Source organism: Alexandromys fortis, unplaced genomic scaffold, assembly GCF_014885135.2.
Source record: "Alexandromys fortis isolate MF-2015 unplaced genomic scaffold, M_Fortis_MF-2015_v1.1 scaffold_6, whole genome shotgun sequence".
Taxonomy (NCBI): Eukaryota; Metazoa; Chordata; class Mammalia; order Rodentia; family Cricetidae; genus Alexandromys; species Alexandromys fortis.
In genome coordinates, this window is record NW_026067902.1 from 17,953,696 (window position 1) to 17,977,361 (window position 23,666).

The 23,666-nt window shown below is 39.1% G+C and overlaps 1 protein-coding gene across 2 annotated transcripts in view; it reads left to right on the forward strand.

The window, feature by feature from the left end:
* The window catches only part of Ubr1 (ubiquitin protein ligase E3 component n-recognin 1), a 122,416-nt gene that overhangs the window by 56,955 nt on the left and 41,795 nt on the right, over positions 1 to 23,666 (forward strand). For both annotated transcript variants that reach the window (XM_050133464.1, XM_050133468.1), the window contains 12 exons: positions 3,963 to 4,028; positions 4,266 to 4,367; positions 5,455 to 5,518; positions 8,836 to 8,960; positions 9,958 to 10,010; positions 11,060 to 11,162; positions 12,286 to 12,334; positions 13,090 to 13,244; positions 15,272 to 15,371; positions 16,770 to 16,879; positions 18,468 to 18,554; positions 21,461 to 21,642. In XM_050133464.1, coding sequence (XP_049989421.1) covers positions 3,963 to 4,028; positions 4,266 to 4,367; positions 5,455 to 5,518; positions 8,836 to 8,960; positions 9,958 to 10,010; positions 11,060 to 11,162; positions 12,286 to 12,334; positions 13,090 to 13,244; positions 15,272 to 15,371; positions 16,770 to 16,879; positions 18,468 to 18,554; positions 21,461 to 21,642 — 1,196 coding nt within the window. The remainder of the gene's footprint in view (positions 1 to 3,962; positions 4,029 to 4,265; positions 4,368 to 5,454; positions 5,519 to 8,835; positions 8,961 to 9,957; positions 10,011 to 11,059; positions 11,163 to 12,285; positions 12,335 to 13,089; positions 13,245 to 15,271; positions 15,372 to 16,769; positions 16,880 to 18,467; positions 18,555 to 21,460; positions 21,643 to 23,666) is intronic.

Below are 23,666 nucleotides of genomic sequence, written 5' to 3' on the forward strand. Positions count from 1 at the left end.
TTGTGTTTCTGAGCACCATGTATGTCAGTTTCCATTGGAGATCAGAAGAGGGCATCATATCCCCTGGGTCTAGAGTTAGAGATGGTTGCGAGCCTCCATGTTGGTTGTTGGAGGTCAAAGCCAGGTCCTCTGGTAGGGCAGTCAAAGCTCTTACTCCTGGAGCCATCTCTCCAGCTCTCATTTGTCTTCTTTGCTGTTGTTTTTGTTTTGTTTCTATGGTGGTTATTGAATATTAGAGGTAAGCATTCACCATCTGCCCAAAGGGTACCCTATAGCTTAAGAGTATAACTGAGTGCTAAAATCCCTTTGTGCAGCTCTGAGTTCAGTCCTCAGCACCATTTAAAAATTACAATGGCTACTTTAATTATATTTCTTTCTATTTTAGGGAAACAGGGAGAAGTGCTTTTCCTAAAAGATTAAGAAAGAGATTAAAAAAAAAAACAACCCATAATTTGTTATTGATTCTTTGGGACTTTCACATCATGAACCCCAATCTTACTCACTCCCATCTCCTCCATATCCTCCTCTCACCACTACACATCCCCCCAAAAAGACTCCCCAAAATCAATTAAAAACAAAACAAGCAAAAAACCCACCTCACTTCTCCATCTTTTCAACACCCCTTCCTTCATTCTAGTGGCATTGGGTGCTGTGGTGTGTCACGCGGTAAACCCTTTTGTCCAGTCAGGCCTATCTGAAAAATGTTCATTGTAGTGAGTCATTGGGCTGGTTCAAGGCCTCTGGCACACCATCACTGTCACTGGATCCTCACCAAAACACCTCTTGGATACCCTGCTGTTGCCCCGAGTAATGGAGATCCTGTAGTTATAGTTCTGCAGGACAGTCCCTTCACTTCCTCCAGTAGGTCATAGATGGATAGTGTTAGGGTGAGCTAACCCCAAGGCTTATGATGTGGGTCTTTCTGGGCCACTGGGACTGCCTCCCTCAGGCAAGGCACAGAGCCAGCTCTCCTAGTACCTAGGGGCCAGCTCTCCCACCCCCATGGTGAGGAGTGGGGCTGTCTCTCCTAAGTAGGGAGGGAATGGAGCAGATCTCCTGCAGTGACCAGTGATGGGCAGGGCCAGCTATCCCTGGGCCAGTGAGAGGCACAGCAAGCTCAGCATGGCCTTCAAATTTCAACATGCTTGATTCCTATGACTCCTGTGGTAACACAGGCCATAGGCATCATCACAGAATCCAGCTGCAGCAGGACCACAGACCCAGGCATGGCCTGAGCATCACTATGGCCTCAGTAGCAGCCCAGGCCACCCATATCACTATGGCTCCTGCAGCAGCAAGGCCCTCTGGCACCAACTTGATCTCAGGTAACTGTCCAGACCCTGGTCATCCTTACAGCCGTTAGTGGTACATCAACTCGGACCCTGGCTGCTGCTGGACCATGGACCCAGACATAGCCCTAGGCAGCAGCTTGGGCCCAGACAATACCATGGCTCCATGTGGCAGTGCAGGCCACCCAAATCATTTTGTCCCCAATGGCAGCATGACCCTCAGACACCAACATGGCCACAGATTTTGGCCTAGACTCTGGACATCCATGTGACCTTTGGTGGCACCACAGGCCACAAATATCAACACAGACTCTGACTATGGTAGAACCAAGGACCCAGACACGGTCCCCATTAGCAGCCTGGACTTGAATGTCATCCTGTCCCCAGGTGTCAGCACAGGCCACTCAGATCAGCATGACCCTCAGATTCCCACCTGACCCAGGTATTTTCACAGCCTTTGCTGGTATTGGGAGCCACAGATATCAACAGAGACCCTGGATGCAGTAAGGCCATGGACCTAGACATGGCCCCACACTGCGCCTTAATATGGCTCTGGGTGGCAGCACAGGTCATCCAGATTAGCCTGGCCCCAGTGTCAGTGTGGCCCTCAGATACCAACATCAGCCGTTTGATCAGACCCCAGTTATCTGTATCACCTTCAATGGTTACTGAAGCTGTGGACACCAACATAGGCCCTGGGTGTTGCAGGACCATGGACCCAGACATAGCCTGTCGTTTTCCCCCCTCCATCATGTCCCCTGGTGGCAGCACGGCCCTTGAACACCAGAATGGCCACATGTATTGGCCTAGACCCTGGACATCCCTACAGCCTTGGTCTCAACATGGATCGTAGATGTCACCGTAGACTCCGGCTATGGCAGAATCACAGCCCACTTGTCACCCTGGTTCCAGGTTGCAAGCAGGCTAGCCAGCATCAACACATTTTTCACTGCCCTTGCCTCTTCAAGTCTGCCTCTTACCACAGCATACAAACCGTTCTGCCTCTCTCTCTCCCACTTCTCCACCATGTATTTGTTCATCATCATAGCACCCACCTGACCACCCCTCAGACAGCCTTGACTCTGAGGACACAGGCTGTCTGGTGGGTATCTTTCTCTCATCTAAGCCTCATGGCATCAGACAGGCTGTGGATGCCTTCAGTAGCCTGGACTGGGGCTACCTTGTGAGTGTCTTGCCCGCCAGAGCTGCATGGCCGGCAACAGACTTTTAAAGATATCACTTAGAAGAAAAGTGGTGTTATGATTTTCTTCTTTCTCTCTTTTTTTTTGGTGATACAGATTAAATTCACTACCTTGTACATGGTACAAACAGCCTACCACCTGTCTCCTCTTTCTTTTATTGTTACTGTTGTTTTGGGACAGGGTGTTTGCAGTCCAGGCTGACCTCAAACATATGACAGTCCTGTCTCAGCCTCCCATGTGCTGATATTACAGATGTGAACTGCTGCACCGATGTGATGGAGGAAGGTCATTGGTTAATTAATAAAGATACTGCTTGGCTCTGATAGGTTAGAACATAGGTGGGTGGAGTAAACAGAATAGAATGCTGGGAGGAAGAGGAAGTGAACTCAGACGCCATGCTCCCCTCTCTGGGGTAGACGCAATGAAGCAAGCCACCAGGTCAGACATGCTGAATCTTTCCCGGTAAGACTGGTGCTACACAGATTATTAAATATGGGTTAGGCAAGATGTAGAATTAGCCATTAAGAGGCTAGAAAAAATGGGCCAAGCAGTGTTTATATGAATACAGTTTGTGTGTCGTTATTTTGGGGCATAAACTAGCCAGGCGGCCGGGAGCTGGGTAGTAGGAAGAGCCCGCAGCTCTTACTACACCGACGGGTTTTTTTTTCTTTATTTTTTCTGAGACAGGGTTTCTCTGTAACTTTGGAACCTGTCCTGGAACGCTGTAGACCAGGCTGGTCTCGAACTCACAAAGATCCGCCTATCTCTGCCTCCCAAGTGCTAGGATTAAAGGTGTGTGCCTCCACCGCTTGGCTGCACATAGGGATTTATGTATTAGAAACATCTGCTGGGTGTGGTGGCACACAACTTTAATCCCAGCACTCAGAAGGTAGAGTAAGGTGGATCTTTGAATTTGGGGCCAGCCTGGTCTACAGAGTGAGCTCCACAACAGCCAAAGCTACATAGAGAAGCTCTGTCTTGGGGCTAGGAAAAAGAAAACTTTTGTCAGAAGGCAGCTTAAAGGAATTGCTCTTCTCCTTCCGCCATCTGGGTCTAGGGATTTAATGCAGGGTGTAGGCTTGGCAGCATCTTCACCTGTTGAGCCATCCGACTAAAGATAAGTCTATGGGTAAATCACGTTTTGCACAAGCATGAAGGAGGACCAGAGCTTGGGGTCTAGCATCCACATAAGTCAGGTGGACTCAACAGCCCCTGTTATCCTAGCTGTAGGAGGCTGAGTCGGAATCCTCACAGCAAACTGGCTAGCTAGAGTAGCCAGATCAGGGAGCACTGGTTCTTATCTGAGAGATCCTGACTCTGTACAAAGTGAAAGCCACTGAGGAAGACAGCTGATGTTAACATCTGGTCCACACACCCATCCTTCTACATGTAAACAGATGCAGTACATGGAGAAAGAAGATTTTTGTTTCAAATAAATCCCTTTAGTGTCTGTCTGCTATTTCTTTTACAGGTTTTTTATTACCAGGATGTTAAATGCAGGGAAGAAATGTATGATAAAGATATCATCATGCTTCAGGTTAGATTTTCATTTCCTTTTTATATTTTTTATTTTTCATATATTTCTTATATTTCTTAAAATAAGAGGAAATACTGTTTGTAAGTTGAGTTTGTCTCACCTTTAACTGAACATAGAAATAGAATGGGCAATCTATTATCATCTTCAAAATTACTGTGTAGTTTTCTGAAGGGATCATTAGAGACAAGTGTTCTTCCACTTAATAGATAGAAATGTGACTTTCAATTTCTTTTACAGATTGGAGCTTCTATAATGGATCCCAACAAGTTCTTGTTACTGGTACTTCAGAGGTATGAACTAGTCGATGCTTTTAACAAGACCGTATCCACGAAAGACCAGGTAAGCAATGGAGATTGGTATGTGAATTAACTCCAAAGGAAATATCGTTGTCACAATTTAGTTATATTTTAAAGGCATCTTTTTTGCATATTTAGTTAGCCTTCCATATCTGGATTCTGCATCTACAGATACATCATACTAGGGATCAGATATTTTTTAAATTGTATCTGTACTAATATATAAGCTTTTTTCTCAAACAGTGCTATACAACCACTATTTAGATGACATTTACATTTGTATTAGGTATTATAAGTGTATAGGTTATACATGGATACTACATCATTTTACAATGGACTTGAGCATCCAAGGATTTTGGTGTCTTGGTTGGAATGTCCTAGATATCTAGGAGCCATGGTGTATCTCATACTCTGGAACAACTATACTTCCAAACATCATATGTGCACATAGAATGCACAAATATACAAACATATGTACTCCTTTTCACTCTAGAAAACCTAGGTTCTCTATAGATCAACAAAGAAAAAAATGTCTTTTAACATATTTCCTCCAGAAAATAAAGTGCCAGTAATTTGTTTTTAAAGCAAAAGCTTTATTCTGTGTGTACCATTTTATAATTTGTAGCCTGTGCTTAACAAAATATTATGGTAGGATTGTTTTTCTTGTAACTGAATAAAATCCATGCTCAAACTCAGAGATCTGCCTCTCGAGTGCTGGGATTAAAGTATGCACCACCACCTAGCAAAACTGACTGTCTTAAATTTATTAAATTCCATTGCTTTATTCTTCTAACTTAGAAGTCACTTACAGAGGCCCAAAGAATAAACTAAAGAAAGGACGCCTACTCTAAGCCACTTTCTCGCTCTCCCAGTAAGATAAAACTAATAGTAGGGAAAGGAAAAGATTAGAATTTGTTTGATTTAGAACAAATAACAATATGGAGATAATAAAGAAAGTTACAGTTTAAGAGCTATTATTGAATACTTTATGTGTCAGATGGAAGCTTTAGCACCTACTTATTGCTGTGCTCTGAAGAAAGCTCTAGTCTAGATGGGCCGTGAGTCGAATTAAGAAATACAGACTTGAAGTTTTGTGGTTCTTATGTAACTATTTTTTTTTAATTCTATAGGATTTGATTAAACAGTATAATACATTAATAGAAGAAATGCTTCAGGTCCTCATCTATATTGTGGGTAAGATTAAAATGTTTTGAAATGAAACATGATTTACCTTTTAGAGAATGTTAAATAAAATATAATGGGCAGTTGTCTTCTGTTGTACATCTACATAAAATATCAGAGATTAATGTGACCAGTGTGATGGATAGATTTAGGAAGTTCTCTAAAACATGAACCTTGCATATTTTTTTTCTCAGTATTGGAGATCAAACCTAGAGCCTTCCACATGTTAGGCAAGTGCTCTACCACTAAACTAAACTACATCCCCGGTAACCTTTTAATTTTTATACTTGACTTTTATTGTTGGGCTTTGAAGGTCTAGGTACAAGTATCCTGACTAGAAATGTAGTTTTTTTTTTTTTTTTTAATTTACTTACTTTACATTCTGACTGCAGTTTTCCTTCCCTCCTCCAAGTCACCCTGCCTCCCCATCCTCTCCTCCTCCTTTTCTATTCAGAAAAGGTCAGGCCTCCCATAGTTATCAATAAAATATAGCATAGTAAGCTGCAGTAAGACTAAGTACCTCCTCTTGTATTAAGGCTAGGCAAGGCGACCTAATATGAGGAATAGGGTCCCAAAGCCAGAAAAAGAGTCAAAGACAATGCTGCCATTGCTAGAGTCACACAGATGACAAGCTATACAACCGTAGCATATATGCAGACGGCTTAGGTCAGTCCCATGCAGGCTCCCTGGTTGTCAGTTCTGTCTCTGTGAGCCCCTATGGGCCTAGGTTATTAATCTACTTATTTAGTGCTAACATTTACATATGTACATGAAATTTAAATATATCCTGGGTCCAAGTTAAATGTTTTAATCATGCTATCCTTGCAAGTTACTTTGTGTAATAGTAGAGTGAGAAGGATGGTGTGAGCTTCCTGTGTGGGTCCTGGGAACAAAACTTGGCTCCTCTGCAAGAGCAGCCAGTGCTCTTAGCTAATGAACCGCCTTTCGAGCCCCATTTCTGGCTTATAACGGGATGATATAAATAAGTAGAAATGTTTGGGCTAGGAGTTAGATAATGAAGTCTTGGCCTTGCTTTCAGTTATTAAGAACTTGCTATATAATCTTTGAGTTTCAGATTCCTAATCCATACAGTGTGAAAGGAACCTACTCTAAGGTTGCTTCTGCGACTGTGATCCTGGGGGAGACCCCTTTGGTAAATATATATGTATTTGAAAATTATAAAATTTACAAATGTGAAAATGAGTTATTATAAACAAATTCTTTATGAAATACGATTTAAAGAGTATCTAATAGGATCTCTTATGGATATCATAGATCTTTGTATAGATGTTACAATGTTGAGAACTAGTGATAAAAGCAGGTCATGAAGGCAGAGTGGAGGAGGGTGAAGAAAGGAGACTAGTGGAAGGGAAATGGGATAGTATGGGAGATGGATACAGTCAAAGTCCCTGATACAGTGAAAGAAACTGTCCTTACGAAACCCATTGCTCTGTTTAATGAATGTATGTCAATGAAAGTTTCAGTAGGACCAGAGAAGTGACTCAAATTGGTAGTGTCTACTGCGCAGGCACGAGGACCTGAATTCACTTCCCAATATCCCTATAAAAGCTAGAGAGGGAGGCAGCACACACCTGTAATCCCAGAACCAAGGAGATTAGGATAGCAGGATCCCCAATGAGCAGGTTTGCCAGCAGGTTGGACTATATCATTGAGCTCCAGATGCAGTGAGCCACCCTATCTTAGGAATAAGCCAAAGAGGAAGGCCCCCAGTGAAGACCCCTGATACTGATTTCTGTCCCCCCACATTCACATACCTAAACATACATATGTATATAAAATTTTTTATACAAATATACATTAAATATAGTAAGAGAAAACATATGTCATATGTTCAAATGTTTTAAGCCTTAAAGCAGTGGGCATTAGATATTATTGACACCAGCAACATTTCTGTAGTTAATATAGCAGTTTCTAATCTCTAATTGATAGGTTGTTTTGTTTATGTATTTGTAACTTGGGCCTGGAAATGTAGCTCAGTGGGAGAGTATGTGCCTAGCATGTGTAAGTACTGGACTTGATAAAATAAATACAATTTTTATCATGTAAGCCATTAATTTTATTTTTTGTTTTCATTTTGTTCTTTTATATATTTATTTTTCTGTCTGTGTCTTTCTTTCTCTGCCTGTGTGTGTGTGTGTGTGTGTGTGTGAGAGAGAGAGAGAGAGAGAGAGAGAGAGAGAGAGAGAGAGAGAGAGAGAGAATGCTGCTTGTCTGTATGTCTGAGTGAGTATATGGGCGTGTGTGTGTGTGTGTGTGTATTTATGCATATATGTGGAAGACAGAAGAGGGCATCAGTTCCTTAGAGCTGGTGCTTTTGAGCCACCTACTTTGTTATACAGATAGTGGGATCCAAACTCTCATTATTGTACAAGAAAAGCTCTTAACCTCTGGGCCAGTTTTTCTGCCCCTGTTTTTTTTGGTTTTTGGAGGGGTTTTGTTTTGTTTTGTTTTGTTTTCCCAGTTTGTTTTTATTTTATTTTTTCCTCTTTTTTCTTTTTAAGACAGGGTCTCACTCTGACTGACCTGGAACTCATTATGTAGGCCAGGCTTGCCTCTAGCTCATACAGATTTGCCTGCCTCTGTCTCGTACTTGCAGGTGTTAAAGGTGTGTCTCGACATTCCTGACCTTAATGATTTATTATTATTTTTATTTATTATTTTTAGTGTAAGTGTGGTATGTGTATGTGAGTATAGGTGCCCTTTGAGTCCAGCAGTATTGGATCCCATGGAGCTGGATTAGCAGGTAGTTGTGAGTGTCCTGATACAGCTTCTAGGAATAGAACTTGGCTCCTCTGCAACCACCTATTCAACCACCTTTCCTTTTTTTTTTTTTTTTTTTTTGGTTTTTCGAGACAGGGTTTCTCTGTAGTTTTTGGTGTCTGTCCTGGAACTAGCTCTTATAGACCAGGCTGGCCTTGAACTCACAAAGATCCGCCTATCTCTGCCTCCCGAGTGCTGGGATTAAAGGCTTGCGCCACCAGCGCCCTGCTTCAACCACCTTTCCAACCTATTGATTTGATTTTTGAAACCTGGTCTTATTCTGTGACCCAAGATAGCCTTTCAGTTGGTCATCCTCCTGTCTCAGCTCCCCAGGGCCGGTACTACAGTTAAAATCAGGGCTGGATTCTCAATGCTGTCTCCTTCAATAGATAGTTCTTTGTCTGATTTTGGGAAAATATTGAAATAATTTTGATTTGTCTGTTATAGACTCAATCTAATACAGTGTTCTCGGTATAAGTGCATTTGTTAGAACAAAACTTAAATAGAAACCAATGAAACTTGCTGGTTTTTGTTTTTCATGGTATTAGGGGAGCGTTATGTACCTGGAGTGGGAAATGTTACCAAGGAGGAAGTCATAATGAGAGAGATCACTCACTTGCTCTGCATTGAGCCTATGCCACACAGTGCCATTGCCCGAAACCTACCTGAGAATGTAAGTCTACTTTCCTTTCCTTTCCTTTAAAACAATTTTTATTTAAAAATTTTAATTATATGTGTATGGGTGTTTTGCCTACATGTTTCTAAGTGTTCCACATGCAAATTTGGTGTTCTTAGAGGGTGTTGGATCCCTTGGAACTGTAGCATAGGCAGTTGTGAGCCAATGTATGGGAACTAGGTCCTGAACCCAGGACTCCTGTAAGGGCAGCCACTGCCCTTAACCACTGAGCCTTCTCTCTAACCACTAAGTTTACTGTTCAGTCCCTCAAGATTGGGGGAGTTTGAGTTTTTGTTGTTATTGGTTTGATTGGTTTCTTTGTTTTCTGTTTTTTTTCTTCCTTCCTTATTTCTTTTTTTAATTGGAAGTTGACTTCAAATTTCAGGAAAATTTGCTAAACAAAATGACCCATATTTTTATCTTAGAGTTGTTCCAGGGAAGTGCTCTTGCCATGTGTTTCTGGTTGGAGGCTATTTATTCTGTTTTCTTTGCTTTCAAGGATTAGTAAAGCATGGACATGCACCTAATGTTGTTTATGAATATATAGTATGTTACCACATAAGGCTTCTTTTTAAACACTGTGTATATAGCTGAATTGTAGAGTGCTTGCCATAAGGCCCTGGGTTAAATTAAAAAACAAAACAAAAATGAAGAAGAAAAGGAAGGAGGATGGGAGCTAAAGATTGTGTGTGTGTGTGTGTGTGTATGTTTTACATGTATACATACATATACATATGAAGGTAAACTCAGAGAGCTAACTTCTTTTGATACTATACATAAGATTCTATATCTTAATAAATCAATTCCCTACAACATATTGGCTCCATATGTAGTTTTAATAAATAGAGCAGTTAATCTTTTAATTTGTCATGTATAGAGTACTTCACAGTACTTCAGTACTTTAGAGATGAAGTTTAAAATGTGTTTGTGTTCCCAGTAAGAAACAAAAATTCATTACCTGAAGGTAACAATGTCAAAAATGTTGTTTCAACAGGAAAATAACGAAACTGGCTTAGAGAATGTCATAAACAAAGTGGCCACATTTAAGTAAGTGTTTAATATCTGAGAGATAAATTGGTCTTTATTTTTATACCTGATACTTTGTAGAAGATCTGAACTTTTCTATAGAGCTCATAGGAATAAGAATGCAATGTGGAATCGAGGAAAGAGAATGAGGGGTGCCCCAGGCACTAACTGACTGTATTTAATGATGAAATAATTAAAAGTGTCTATTAATGAAACGAGGTTCTTGGTTTGGTAAATGAGAAATTTGTCTAGTGGTAGTAGGTGATTTAGACAGTAAACTAGTAAGACTATCTGATAACTCTTTCCCAATCATTTGAAGCTATAACTTCATTGCTTTATAAGTTTTTATTGTATATGCTAACTGTACTTTATAATCCTTACACGCTTTGTCATGTCTAAAGTGAAAATGTTAGTTGGATTAATTCTTCACATTTGGAAAATTTATACTAATATTTTGAGTTGTGATGATATTATGTTTAGAGTAATGTTACTAGTTCTAAATAACTTATAAAATAGCGTGTGACTTTTTTCTCCTTTAGCAGTGGTTAATAATATTTTTAACTTAAGAACTGGATAGAAACTCAGAGATGTTAAGTATGGTGTGCTCTTTTAGGCGTGGTGCTTTTCCTACTACTGTGCTCAATAGAGGATTCCACACTATTGTTAAAACTATTTGCTATTAATGATTTGTTTCTCTGCCATTTGAGATTTGATCCTAAATTATGTTGTGTACTGTAGTTTAATAGGCACCTTTATACCCAGAGGCTTTAAAAGAAGTATGGAAATCTAAGTAGAGCACACTATCAGGCTCGGGTAGCAGAAAATAAACTTTCCCAGATTTGTTTGAATTTTATAACTATTGAGAGTACAATGTCACTGTTGTCAGGACTTTGCACTCAGTGTATGGTTTTTGTGTTACCATAGCAACTAAATTGATCATTTCTGAGATATAATTTTTTAGGAATCTTGAATTTTAGATCAGATTTTAGATTCTTACTTTGTTTTCAATATTGTGAAAACAAAACAAAATCAAAACCTGCTGTTCATTTCTGTGTTTTCTGTTGCTTTAGGAAACCAGGTGTATCAGGCCATGGAGTCTATGAATTGAAAGACGAATCACTGAAAGACTTCAATACGTACTTTTACCATTACTCTAAAACACAGCACAGCAAGGTAAGAAATAAGCCTGAAGGCCTGTATGTTTTTCTGAATCTAGAAAAGGAGTTTCATGGTGGTTCCTGTTAGTAGAGAGGGTGGTAACTCATCCAAGAAAATCAGCAATCTAGTGTGTCAACAATATTTAGGTTTTCTTGACTATACCAAAAATGTCCTATAATTTATAGTTGTTACAGGAGAGAATAGCTCAACAGCACACCTTTCATTTGAGTCACATGTGTCACTTTCCTTTAGAACAGTCTTCCCTCCCCTCCTCCCTCCCTCCCTCCCTCCCTCCCTCCCTCTCTCCCTCCCTCCCTCCCTCCCTCAGCAGTGACTATTCTACAGAGGATTGGCACATAATTTCTACTGTTCTTAGAAGGATAGATTGGTTTAGGTGATGGCTCGTTTTGTTGACATTTCTTAAATTGAGTAATTTTTAACCAAGTGGGAGAAGGAGAAAGCTGGATGCTCTCAGCATTGTCTTGCTTTGCTGGCATTGTGAGAAAGGCTTCTCTACCATGGCTTCCTCTCCGTGATCACCTGAAACCAGGCATGAACTGGGCAAGATGCTGTGCCCTTTAAGTCATGCTGTCTGGTACTCTCTCACAGCAGTGGGGTCTAATACAGAAGCTTTCATTTAATAAAATAATTACATATGAATATGAGTAAAGATAGAAGTTACATACCGTCATGTGGGTTCTTGTACAGAACAGAAACTAGGAAGCCTTTCTGACCAAAAGAATGGGGCTAAGTTCTTTCTTTTTTATCTTTTTAAGTTTTTATTACATTTATTTATTATTTACTGGGGTATGGGTATACATCCAGAAGTCTGTTACTCCTTCCATCACTTGGGTCTTGACCCAAGTCTTACTAGGTTGCAGGGACCCTTTACTGGCTGAGCCATCTCACAACTTGGGACACTGGCTAGGTTCTTAATGAGGATCATACCTTACTCATCTTACAGTGTCCTTCCCTAGGACAATTTTTTGGTTTCTATTCAAGATAATATTTTGAATACATTTTAAATTAGTATAAAGTACTTTAGTGGATAGATCAATCTATTTGCTTTCAAGCAGTATTCCTTTCGTTTTGTGCTTGCTAAACAATGTAATGATAGTTGTTACCTTTGCTTTAATAGGCTGAACATATGCAGAAGAAAAGGAGAAAACAAGAAAATAAAGATGAAGGTAAAATCGAGATTCTGAATAGATACATTTGGCTGTTTTCTGTGGGTGTTTTGTTTTGTTGATTTGAGGGGAACAACTAAAGAGCTTCTTTGTGTTTACATATTAAGATGTGGCCAACATAAATGAAAGTGTTTTAAATTGTAAGCAAGTCAAATTTATTTTCAGAGACTGGTAGAACAGTTTACATTTCCTTTGATATTGATGTTTTCAGTGCTTTTTTTTTAATTTATTTTTTTTATTGAAAAAAAAATTCCTGCCTCCTCCCAGCCTCCCATTTCCCTCCCCCTCCTCCCGCCCCTCTCCCACTCCCCCCACTTCTCTCCCCCTCCTCTCCAGTCCGAAGAACAGTCAGGGTTCCCTGCCCTGTGGAAAGTCCAGGGTCCTCTCCCCTCCATTCAGGTCTAGGAAGGTGAACATCCAAACTGGCTAGGCTCCCACCAAGCCAGAACATGAAGTAGGATCAAAACCCCGTGCCATTGTCCTTGGCTTCTCATCAGCCCTCATTGTTCGCCATGATCAGAGAGTCCGGTTTTATCCCAGGCTTTTTCAGTCACAGTCCAACTGGCCTTGGTGAGCTCCCAATAGATCAGCCCCACTGTCTCAGTGGATGGGTGCACCCCTCGTGGTCCTGACTTCAGTCACGTTATTTTGCATTTAAGCTATTAATTTTTATATTTGCAATTATGTATGTTAGGGTAGCTCAAATAAAAATACCTGTTTGTCTCTCTTCCCCGTTTATTGTGCTTCCCTAATAGCATTGCCACCGCCACCTCCTCCTGAGTTCTGCCCTGCTTTCAGCAAAGTGATCAACCTTCTCAACTGTGATGTCATGATGTACATTCTCAGGACCATATTTGAGCGGGCAGTAGACACAGATTCTAATTTGTGGACAGAAGGGATGCTCCAAATGGTATGTTTATCTGAAAAACAATTCCTGGGTTAATGTCAATCAGAACCCTATCGGAAACACATGCTATTTAGGAATCATTAAAGTGGTTGAACTGTGACCTAAGTTTCTATGTTGATACATTCTCATGTTTTTATTATCCCTAACATATTTTCAAAGATCTCTCTCTCTTTCTCTCTCTCTTTTTCTGTCTTTCTCTCTCTGTCTCTCTCAGATGCCCTCTAATGCTCTATGATTACTGTGTTGTGCTAGGGGCAATTAACCCTCCATCCCCTGCCTTTGCTGTGCCCTCCCCTGCAAAGCTGCTGGGAAGTAGAATCCATTTAGTTGATGCATTCTTTTGGAACATAATTTTTTCCTATGTTATCTTAGGTACTATCTCCAGCTCTATTCAAATAAAGCTCTTTCTTCTGAGTTACGGGGGAAAAAAGACGTCTCATCATGTTAGTAATAAATCCATATCCCATTGCATCATGTGTTTTCTTTTTTTTTTTTTTTTTTCCTAGACAGAGTTTTCCTGTGTCACGGAGGCTGTCCTGGAACACACTGTTGACCAGGCTAGCCTCAAACTCAGGTTATCCTACCTCTACCTCCTGAGTGCTGGGATTAAAGGAGTGCATCACCAATGCCTAGCGCATCATAATTTTTATAGGCATCTATTTGTTTATTTTGTTTGCTTTGGTTATGGTGGTGCTGGGGAATGATCTCAGGATCATGAACATGCTAGATAAGACCTCTAAGTAGCACAGGGTGAACTAAAACTCCTTATGCCTAGGCTAGCTTTAATCTTGTGTCAATTCTCCTGCCTCAGTATCCTGAGGGCTGAGATTATACTTATGAGGCATCATACCTGACTTCTTGGAACTGCTAATTAATAAATTTCTTAATCCTGCTACTTGATGGTAACTATATTTATTTAATACCTACTCAGTTTTCTCTACCCCATCCCCTGCTGGTTATTATTGGTCTGTAGACTAATGTTCCATTTGTATCTCTGTGCTTATAACAGTGATGAATATCTGCAGTACTAGATTCAGTATTGTAGAGCTTTATTTAAACTTTATTTAAATTTCCCCATCTCCCAGTGTCCTCCTCAGGAGATAAATACTGTTAATATTTCATATATTCTGGAAACTATACCAACATAAGCACATAAAGGTATTTGTCATTTCTGATAGCATGAACATCTCATTATATAGGTATACTGTTGTGCATTTAAGTTTTCTCTTATTAATGGACATCGGGTTTGGATTGGGAGTTTTATTATAACAAAGACTATTAAGATGAACATTGTTTATGGTCAGTTTGCTTCTTTGCTTGTGATGGCTTCTGTTTATGTTGTTCAGGCTGGTCTTGATTTTGTGAACTCAGGTGATCCTTCCACCTCAGCCTTCCAAGTACATGAGATTACAGGTGTGCACCACCCCTAGTTTACAGTGAGCATCCTTGTATAAATAATTTTACATACATATGAGTATATTTACTATACCAATTCTGAGTACACAGTCTGCTCCTTTACATTTTTAACTGATGTTGTCACCGTGATTTTTAAAAATGTAAAGCTTGTTAATTTTCGCACTGTCACCAGTGCAATAACAACTGACTGCTTCCAAACACTCTGGCAGCTGTGTGGTTTATACTAAACTTCACATCCCCCGACCTGTTTAGTTGTTTGTTTTTTTTCTGAGACAGGGTTTCTCTGTGTAACAGTCCTTGTTGTCCTGGAACTCACTTTGTAGGCCAAACTGGCCTCAAACTCACAGAGATCCACCTGCCTCTGCCTCTTAAGCACTGGAATTAAAGGCATGCGCCACCACCCTGGTGAGATTTTTAACACTTTTTAAGTGATACTTTAAGCTATGTCTCCTTAATCGGAGGCATTTTTCATAGTATTCATGATTTCTCTTTCTCTTGACCATTGTATAAGTTTTGTCTGTTTTTGTTTATTGTTCTCTTCCTCTTTGGGTTATTTATATCAGTACTGCCAGTTAAAGAAGGAGCCCTTCAGAGACCCTGTTTTCTTCCTCCAGGCATTCCACATATTGGCACTGGGCTTGCTGGAAGAGAAGCAGCAGCTTCAGAAAGCTCCTGAAGAAGAAGTGATGTTCGACTTCTACCATAAGGCTTCAAGTATGCTACAGCATCATTTCCCAACAAACGTCTAGCTAATTGCCAGTTTGTAAATCAAAGTTATAAAGATTCCCTGTCGCAGGTGTTTTTACTGTATGCGTGGTTGTAGTATGTCAGGAGTGAAGTGAGTCTGAAAATGTTTCTTTTTTAATCTTGAAGACTAGCATAGGTTTAGATTAAAATGATATTACATTAAGATAGTTTTGTTCAAAGAGCATTTCTGAAGCATTGATTATAAAACCAATACTTATAAGCAAAGTAACCACATTTTCTATATACATGAGTGGCAACTAAAGCATGATTAATAAAAGCTCAGAGACTGATATAGGGGTTCAACCCGAAGACCAGAAAGCAAAGCAGCCAGCTTTGTCTCCTACCTCAACCTCAGTCTGAAAAGGTGATCCTGCCTCCAAGAATCTCAGAATGAGACTGTGTCTGATAGCCATCTCTTCCCAGTCTACAATCCTCTCTAGAATTAAAGGTATCCACCTGCCTGGTTTCTATGGCAAGCTCGTGTAGCCACTGAAATTAAAGGTGTGTGATATTGCTGCCTGGTCTATAAGGCTGGCCAGTGTGACTGTTTTACTTTTCTGATCTGCAGGAAAGTTTTACTTACAAGTAAAATACAAGTGAAATGCCATAACATTTTCCCCTTTTGTCTAAAATAAAAAAGAAGACTATAACTAATATAAGAAAAACTATATACAATAAGTATAATAACTATATACAATACATACAGGCAATAAATACATCAACAATGTCTAGTCCATTTTCATTTGAAAAATTCAGAGAATTATCTATCCTATCTTGGTGAGTCCAAAGTCTTATACCTAATTCACTTTTTATTATAACTTGCTTTCTGTGTATTGAAAATACTGTTAGCCTTCTTTGCATATGAATATAATATATTTCCCTTGAGTATCTCTGCAGTTGTTCTCATCATGGGCTTTGTGTAGACAGTGAGCACAGAGGAAAGGCAGGAGCAGACTATGAAGGGTAGCCCTTAGCAGTACCAGTGGGTGATGCAGAGGGAGTCTTTCTCATTCTGTTGTTTAGTCATGTCATCACAGATTCTTTTAAAAAATTAAATGCTGAGCAGTGGTGGTACGTGCCTTTAATCCCAGCACCTGGGAGACAGAGGCAGGTGTATCACTGAATTTGAGGCCAGAGGAAGTTCCAGGACAGCCAAGGCTGTCTGAAAAGATAGAACAAAAAAAAAAAGAGAGACGCTGTCTGAAAAGATAGAACAAAACAAAAAATAAATAAATAAAAACTAAGGTAGCAAAGGGACTGGCTGGCAAACCTCAATTATCGTTTGAATGATAGGCACTAAGAATTATAATTAGTACAAAATTATGAATTTTAATTCTCTAAATATACTTTTGTATTTTAAAAAAGGATTGGGAAGTTCAGCCATGAATGCCCAGAATATACAAATGCTTTTGGAGAAGCTCAAAGGAATCCCCCAATTAGAAGGCCAGAAGGACATGATTGCATGGATACTCCAGGTATGTTGCAAAAGTAAACTGATTTAATATAGTTATGTGTTGCTTAATGACAAGAACACATTTTGATAAATGCATTATTTAGCTCTTCATCCTTACTTGAATACCACAGAATATACTTATGCACCCCTAAATAGTTTGTTGCTTGATGTGGCCTTGATACAGTCAGTAAACTCAGTACAAAAATATAAGGTGTGTGAGGTATAACTTTGCACACTGTTTTACCTTTGTCAGTAGAAAGAACATAATCAGATTATAATGAAGACAACATTGTAATGGCAGAAAGTAGAGATCAGTGGTGAATGTGTTTTTAACATGTGTGAGTCCTTGATTCAACCCTCAAAACCATAAATAAATAAAATTTACAGTATGATACAGTGAGCACATAAAAAGTACATATAAGTAATCTGAGACTGTGCAGGTTATATTTAGGAATACACACACATATACACATGTAACAACAATTAATGCAAAAAAGAGCCATCAGTTTGAAAAAGATCAAGGGAGGAGTATTTAGGAAGGTTTGGAGGTATGAAAGGAGAAACAATTGTAATACAATTTAAAAAATAAAGTCTAAAAAGTGACATTCCTTTATTTTCATTATTGAAAATTATTTACTATACATAACTGTGTAATTCCATGCTACATGTGACCATATATAAAATCTTCTATTTGCTGATAAAATTCATGTCCTGTGTTCTCTTTCCATTTATAAAGCCATTTACTGTCAGTTATATCACAACTGTGGTTTTTTATGCTTATAATAATTTTTTTTCTGTTTCTGTGGAGTTACTTTTAGTAATGAAAGATATTCTCAATTATGTCATTATCAGCTGCATGCATTGAGTGATTACAGTATGCCGTGCTGAATTCAAGACCCCAAGCAGCACGAAGAGCTTTTTTCATGGTGCATATACCATGGTTGAAGTACAGATAATTTGAAAACAATCATCAGGATAATCCAGTAGAATGAGAGAAGATTCTCTTGAATAATGAGAGGTCTTTGTCAGGAGGTGAAGTTAGTTAGAGCTGAGACCTGGATCATTCTAGAGCCAGTGTTCTAAGACTCCAAGGAGTATTTTAGAAAAGGAGCCAGTGCAAGAGCTCAGAAGCGGTCCAGAGTAAGTCCAGGAGGACTGTACATAAAGAGAGGTGGCAATGTTGGAGGGGTAACGGGGGCTAGATTGTGTTCACTTCATAGGTCAGAATAAAGTGGTGTATCTTCATATTGAGGACATTAATAAAAATATTCCTTTAAACTGAGTTTGTTGGTATGCTATGTAATCCCTGTTATTTAGAAGGTTAAGTTAGAAAAATCATTTGAGCCCAGGAGCTGGAGTTTCTATCAAAATTTACAAATAAATCTGTGCTACACCTCCCATCCCAGACAACAGCAGACTGCACTCACTCAGCTGATGGCTCACAAACCAGCAGTATTTCATAGTCAGGGCCACTTTTTCAATTGTTTTAAAATACGTATCTGTATAGCTTACCTCAGAGATAAGCCATCTTATCTCTGAAATGGCTGAATCAGATTAGTGATCGTCTTCCTGGTCAGTGCAGCCACTTAATGTTTCATCTATTTTCACAGATGTTTGACACAGTGAAGCGATTAAGAGAAAAATCATCTTTAGTTGTGGCATCCACTTCAGGCTTGGAATCCATTAAGAGTGATGAGGTAACAGCACTGTGACAATGTTACATTTATCTGTCTTTGAATAAAGAGTCACTTTCTTCTTTAGGAGAAACTGTTGGTGGTAAAATATGTGAGTTCTGTCCCTTTTAGTCCTCTACTTTGTACTGCACTTACTATGCTCAGTAGGATGGGTATATTTTACAAAATTAAAGGACCCTGCTGTCCAGTGGGACTCCTAGAAATACCCTATTATATTAATTTAAAAACATTAAAATAGGGGCTGGAGAGATGGCTCAGTGGTTAAGAGCATTGCTTGCCCTTCCAAAGGTCCTGAGTTCAATTCCCGGCAACCACATGGTGGCTCACAACCATCTGTAGGGAGGTCTGGTGCCCTCTTCTGGCCTGCAGACATGCACACAGACAGAATATTGTATACATAATAAATAAATAAATATTTTAAAAAAAAAACATTAAAATAAAACATTAATTTAAAACATTAAAAAATTAAGATATGTCTCAGTCAATGGCAGTTCATAATTTAGTCAACAGTGTTCATCTATTAGGAAGTATAAAATAATGGTACATCTTAGATTCAGTGAAATTAGATGTGTAGGTCATGACTTTCCATGTTTTGAATCATATTTTGCTAATATTGAATTAATTAACTAACATTTAACTATTAGAATATTCTTTTTGGTTTTTTAAATTTGTTTTTGATTTTTAAGACAGGATTTCTCTGTGTAACTGCCCCTGGTTGTCCTGGAACTCTGTAGGCTAGGCTTGTCTCGAACTCACTAATACCCGCCTGCCTCTTTTCCCAAGTGCTGGGTTTAAAGGTGTGCACCAGTAGTGCCTGGCTGTTTTTTTTATTTTTTTGAAACAGGATCTCTATGTAGCCCTGACTGTTCTAGAAATCTCTGTGTAAACCAGGCTGGCTTCAAACCCACAGAGATCCACCTGCCTCTGCCTCCCAAGTGCTGCAATTAAAGGTATGCACCACCACATACATCGTAATTATTAGATATTCTTAGTTGAGATATTAGCTATTTTTCTTAAAAGAAAATACACTGTACATAAGTTAGTGTATGGTATAGAGCATTTGCCTAACATGTGAAAAATCCTGGGTTAAATTTTCAGTACTTGTAGTAGGTCTCTAAGTTATTTTTATCTTCTGGTTTTAATTTTGTTAGGTCATATGCATATAGAATTTGACCATTTCTTCTAGGTTTTCCAGCTTTTTGGCAAATAAGTTTCCAAATTATGCTCTAATAATGTTGTAGATTTTATTGAGTCCGTTAAATAACACCCTTTCATTTTAATTTTGCCTTCACATTCTTTATGTTACATTGGCTAAGGATTTATCAGTGATACTTTTTCAAAGAACCGACTCTTTCTTTAGTTGATTTTATGTATTGTTCATTTAGTTTCCATTTTGTTAATTTCCTCCCTAACTTTTAAATGTGTCCCCATCTCCTAGGTTTGGGATTGGCTTAGTATTGTTTTTCTAGAGCCTTAAGGTGTATCAGTAGATTGTTTATTTAAGATGGTTGTTGTTGTCATTGTTTTAATATAAGAATTTATATCAATAAGCTTTGTTCTTAGGACTGTCTTGACTATGCTCCAAAGGTTCTGGAACTTTGTATTCTTGTTTTCATTTAACTCTAGGAGTTTTAAATTTTCTTTTCTAATTTCTCCAATAGTCCACTATTAATTCAAAAATATATTGTTAAGTTTCCAAGTATTTTTGTAGTTTTTGTATTTTTTTTCTTGTTCATTTCTACTTTTATTCCATTGTGGTCTGATACAAAGAATTTATTCTGCTGAGCATTGGTGGTGCATGCCTTTAATACCAACACGTGGGAGACAGAGACAGGCGAATCTCTGTGAGTTTGAAGCCAGCTTGCTCTCCAGAAAGAGGTCCAGGACAGCTTGGGATACACAGTGGAAACTCTGTCTTGAAAAACAAAACAACAAAAAACAAGCCAAAAGAGAGTTAATTAATTAAAGAATTTAAGTACTGATTTCTGGCTTATGATGTGATCAGTTTAGGAGACAGTCCCGTATGTCTCTGAGAACATTCCCTGTCTGTCAAGTGTATATTCTGTATCTACTGGCTAATGGCGGGTTGTTGCTCTGAGGTTTCTTATTTTTATTCTGGAAGACCTATTTAAATGTGAGAGTTGGGTATTGAAGTCCCACGCTATTGCTGTATCAGGACCCATACATTCTTTTTTTTTTTTTTTTTTTTTTTTTTTTGGTTTTTCGAGACAGGGTTTCTCTGTAGCTTTGGAGCCTGTCCCGGAACTAGCTCTTGTAGACCAGGCTGGCCTCGAACTCTCAGAGATCCGAGTGCTCAGATCTCAGAGTGCTGGGATTAAAGGCGTGCGCCACCACCGCCCGGCTCCCATACATTCTTTTATGCTTTTTGATGTTTCTTTTACAAAGTTAAGGTCTCTAATAAGTGTTTATAATTGTTAAATCTTCTTGATGGATTGTTCTTTCTTCTTCTCCTTCTTCTCCTCCTCCTCCTCTTCTTCCTTCTTCCTCTTTTTCCCTTCTTCCTTCCTCCTCTTCTTCCCCTTCTTTCCTTTCTTCCTCTTCTTCCTCCTTTTTTTTTTTTTTTTTGAGACAAAATTTCTCTATGTATTTTTGGAGCCTGTCCTGAAACTCACTTGTAGATTGTAGACAAGGCTGGCTTTGAACTCACCAAGGTCTGCCTGCCTCTGCATCTGAGTGCTGGGATTAAAGGTGTGTGCCACCATCTCCCGGCTAATGGTTTGTTCTTTTATTAATAATATGTAGTAGCCCTGTTTATCTCTCCTAATTGCTTTTTATTTAAAGTCTGCCTTATCAGATATAATGACTGCTGCATCAAATAAGGGATATTCAATCTGGATTTGAATTTTAATAGAAGCTCTTATCTAATTTTGGTGTTACTTAATATTCAGACTACTCATGATAAAGAAAAAGCAGAACGGAAGAGAAAAGCTGAAGCTGCTAGGCTTCACCGCCAGAAGATCATGGCCCAGATGTCCGCCTTACAGAAAAACTTCATTGAGACTCACAAACTCATGTATGACAATACGTCAGAAATGCCAGGAAAAGAAGACTCCATTATGGAGGAAGAGAGGTAAAACAAAACAACCATTCTTCTGAAATCAGGTTTTCCTAAATATATTAAAACGGGAACAACAAAAATAGAAACCATCCCCTTATTTTCTCTTCATTGGTATTAGAATTGTAGATGATTGTGAGCTGCCATGTGGGTGCTGGGAATTAAACCTGGGTCCTCTGGAAGAGCAACCAGTGGTTATCACCGCTAAGCCATCTCTCCAGCCCCCATATATTTAGTTCTATATCTTGTTTTCTTTTTGCACATTTTTTTATGTTAGCACACGTAGATCTATGGTATAGACTTTGCATCATTTTCTTTAAATTTCAAATTTTTAAATACTGCATATTTAAGGTGTACATATTTTTTTGCACACTTTTTAAAAAATTTATTGTGTGTGTATATGGAGGTCAGAGGACAACTTGTAGGAGCCATTTTACTCCTTGAATCATGTGGGTCCCAGGATTAACTCATGTCATCAGACTCTTATAACTTTTAACCCGTATTTTTAAATCTACATTCTTTTACGAGGCTCATTGACCTTTACTGTGTATTGCCCATCCTGCTTTCTCTGTTTCTGGTTGGCAACTCTGCCTTTCTTTTGCCCCAAGACCTCTCTGTCCCCAGAAGTTCCATCTAGTCTCTTTCTGCTTAGTTATTGGCCACTCAGCTCTTTATTAAACCAATCACAGTGATACATCTTCATATGGTGTCAAGGAATAGTCCACAACAACATGTAGTTATTGTTTTGAGTAAGAGGACCTAAAACAGCTCTAGTCCTTATGCTACCCATAAAATCTGTAGGTTTACTCCCTCTGCACACCTGTAAATATGTACCCTTTGACTTCCATCCCTTCATTTTTTAAATTAGTTCTTTGCCAATTTTACACAGGTATGTCATTCATTCTGATTGCACTCATCCTTCCTCCTTCCTTTACGTTCTTTTACTCTTAGGGTGTGGGTTTACAGTGTTCTCTCTGATTTGTGAGGTTTAAGAGGCTTCCTGTTTTCCCTTATTACTTTGTCAAAGCATTGTCATAGGTTCTTCTGTAGTTGTGCCCATGATTCTAACAGGGCAGAAGTTAACAAACTTTAATTTAATTAACCTATTTATTTCTGAGGTAAGGTCTCACTGTGTAGCCTAGCTGTCCTGGAACTCTGTCCTGGAGGTCTACAGACTGACCTCCCACTCCCACTGCTTCTGCCTCAGGTGCTGGGGTTAAAGTTGTGCACCACCACGCCTGGCTAGGTTGAAACATTGGCAGATACTGCACATTGTCTTGCAGGTGACTGTCAGCTTCTACCCCTGCTAGTGTATGAACATGCTTCATTATCACCAAGTAAAGCTTGTGGCTAGGAGTGAAGCTCAGTAGTAGAGTGCTGGCTTGGTTCAGTTCCCTGGCACCTCAGACTGAAAAGTAAACCAGTTAGTCCAAGGGTGACCGCTCATAAAGTCGTTTACTGACTTTTTGCATTTTGTCTTCTGCCAATGCTTTTGCCGATTTCTCTGGAGGCTTTACTCCTTCTTATTCTCCTTTAAACATTATTTCCCATATTTTTTCCTTATTTCTTTAACATATAACGGTTAGCCATAAAGAAGTTCTCAGTGAAGCCAGGCGTGATGGTGCATTCCTGTAATCTCAACACTTGGGAGGCAGAGGCAGGGCTGCCACAAGTACAAGGCCAGTCTGAATTATACAGTGAGTTTCATATCAGTCTGGCTGCATAGTGAAACCCTATGAAACTCTCTCAACAAACAAATAACTTGGAAAGCAAAAGACATTCTCAGTGTTGATGAAGGCACATTTCTCAATCTCTTAAGTTTAATTTTTTTGTCTTAATTCCTTTTCTTTTACTATCTTAATTATAGCTATATTGCTATATTTTCAATTGGAAAATCAAATGGTAGGGATAAATATAAAGTTCCTTTGGATACTTGATCAAATACTATTTCCCTTTCTGCCCTCTGTGGTTAAGTTTTATATGCATCCAAACAGGCTAGGCTCCCACACAGCCAGTTCATGTATTAGGATTGAAACCTA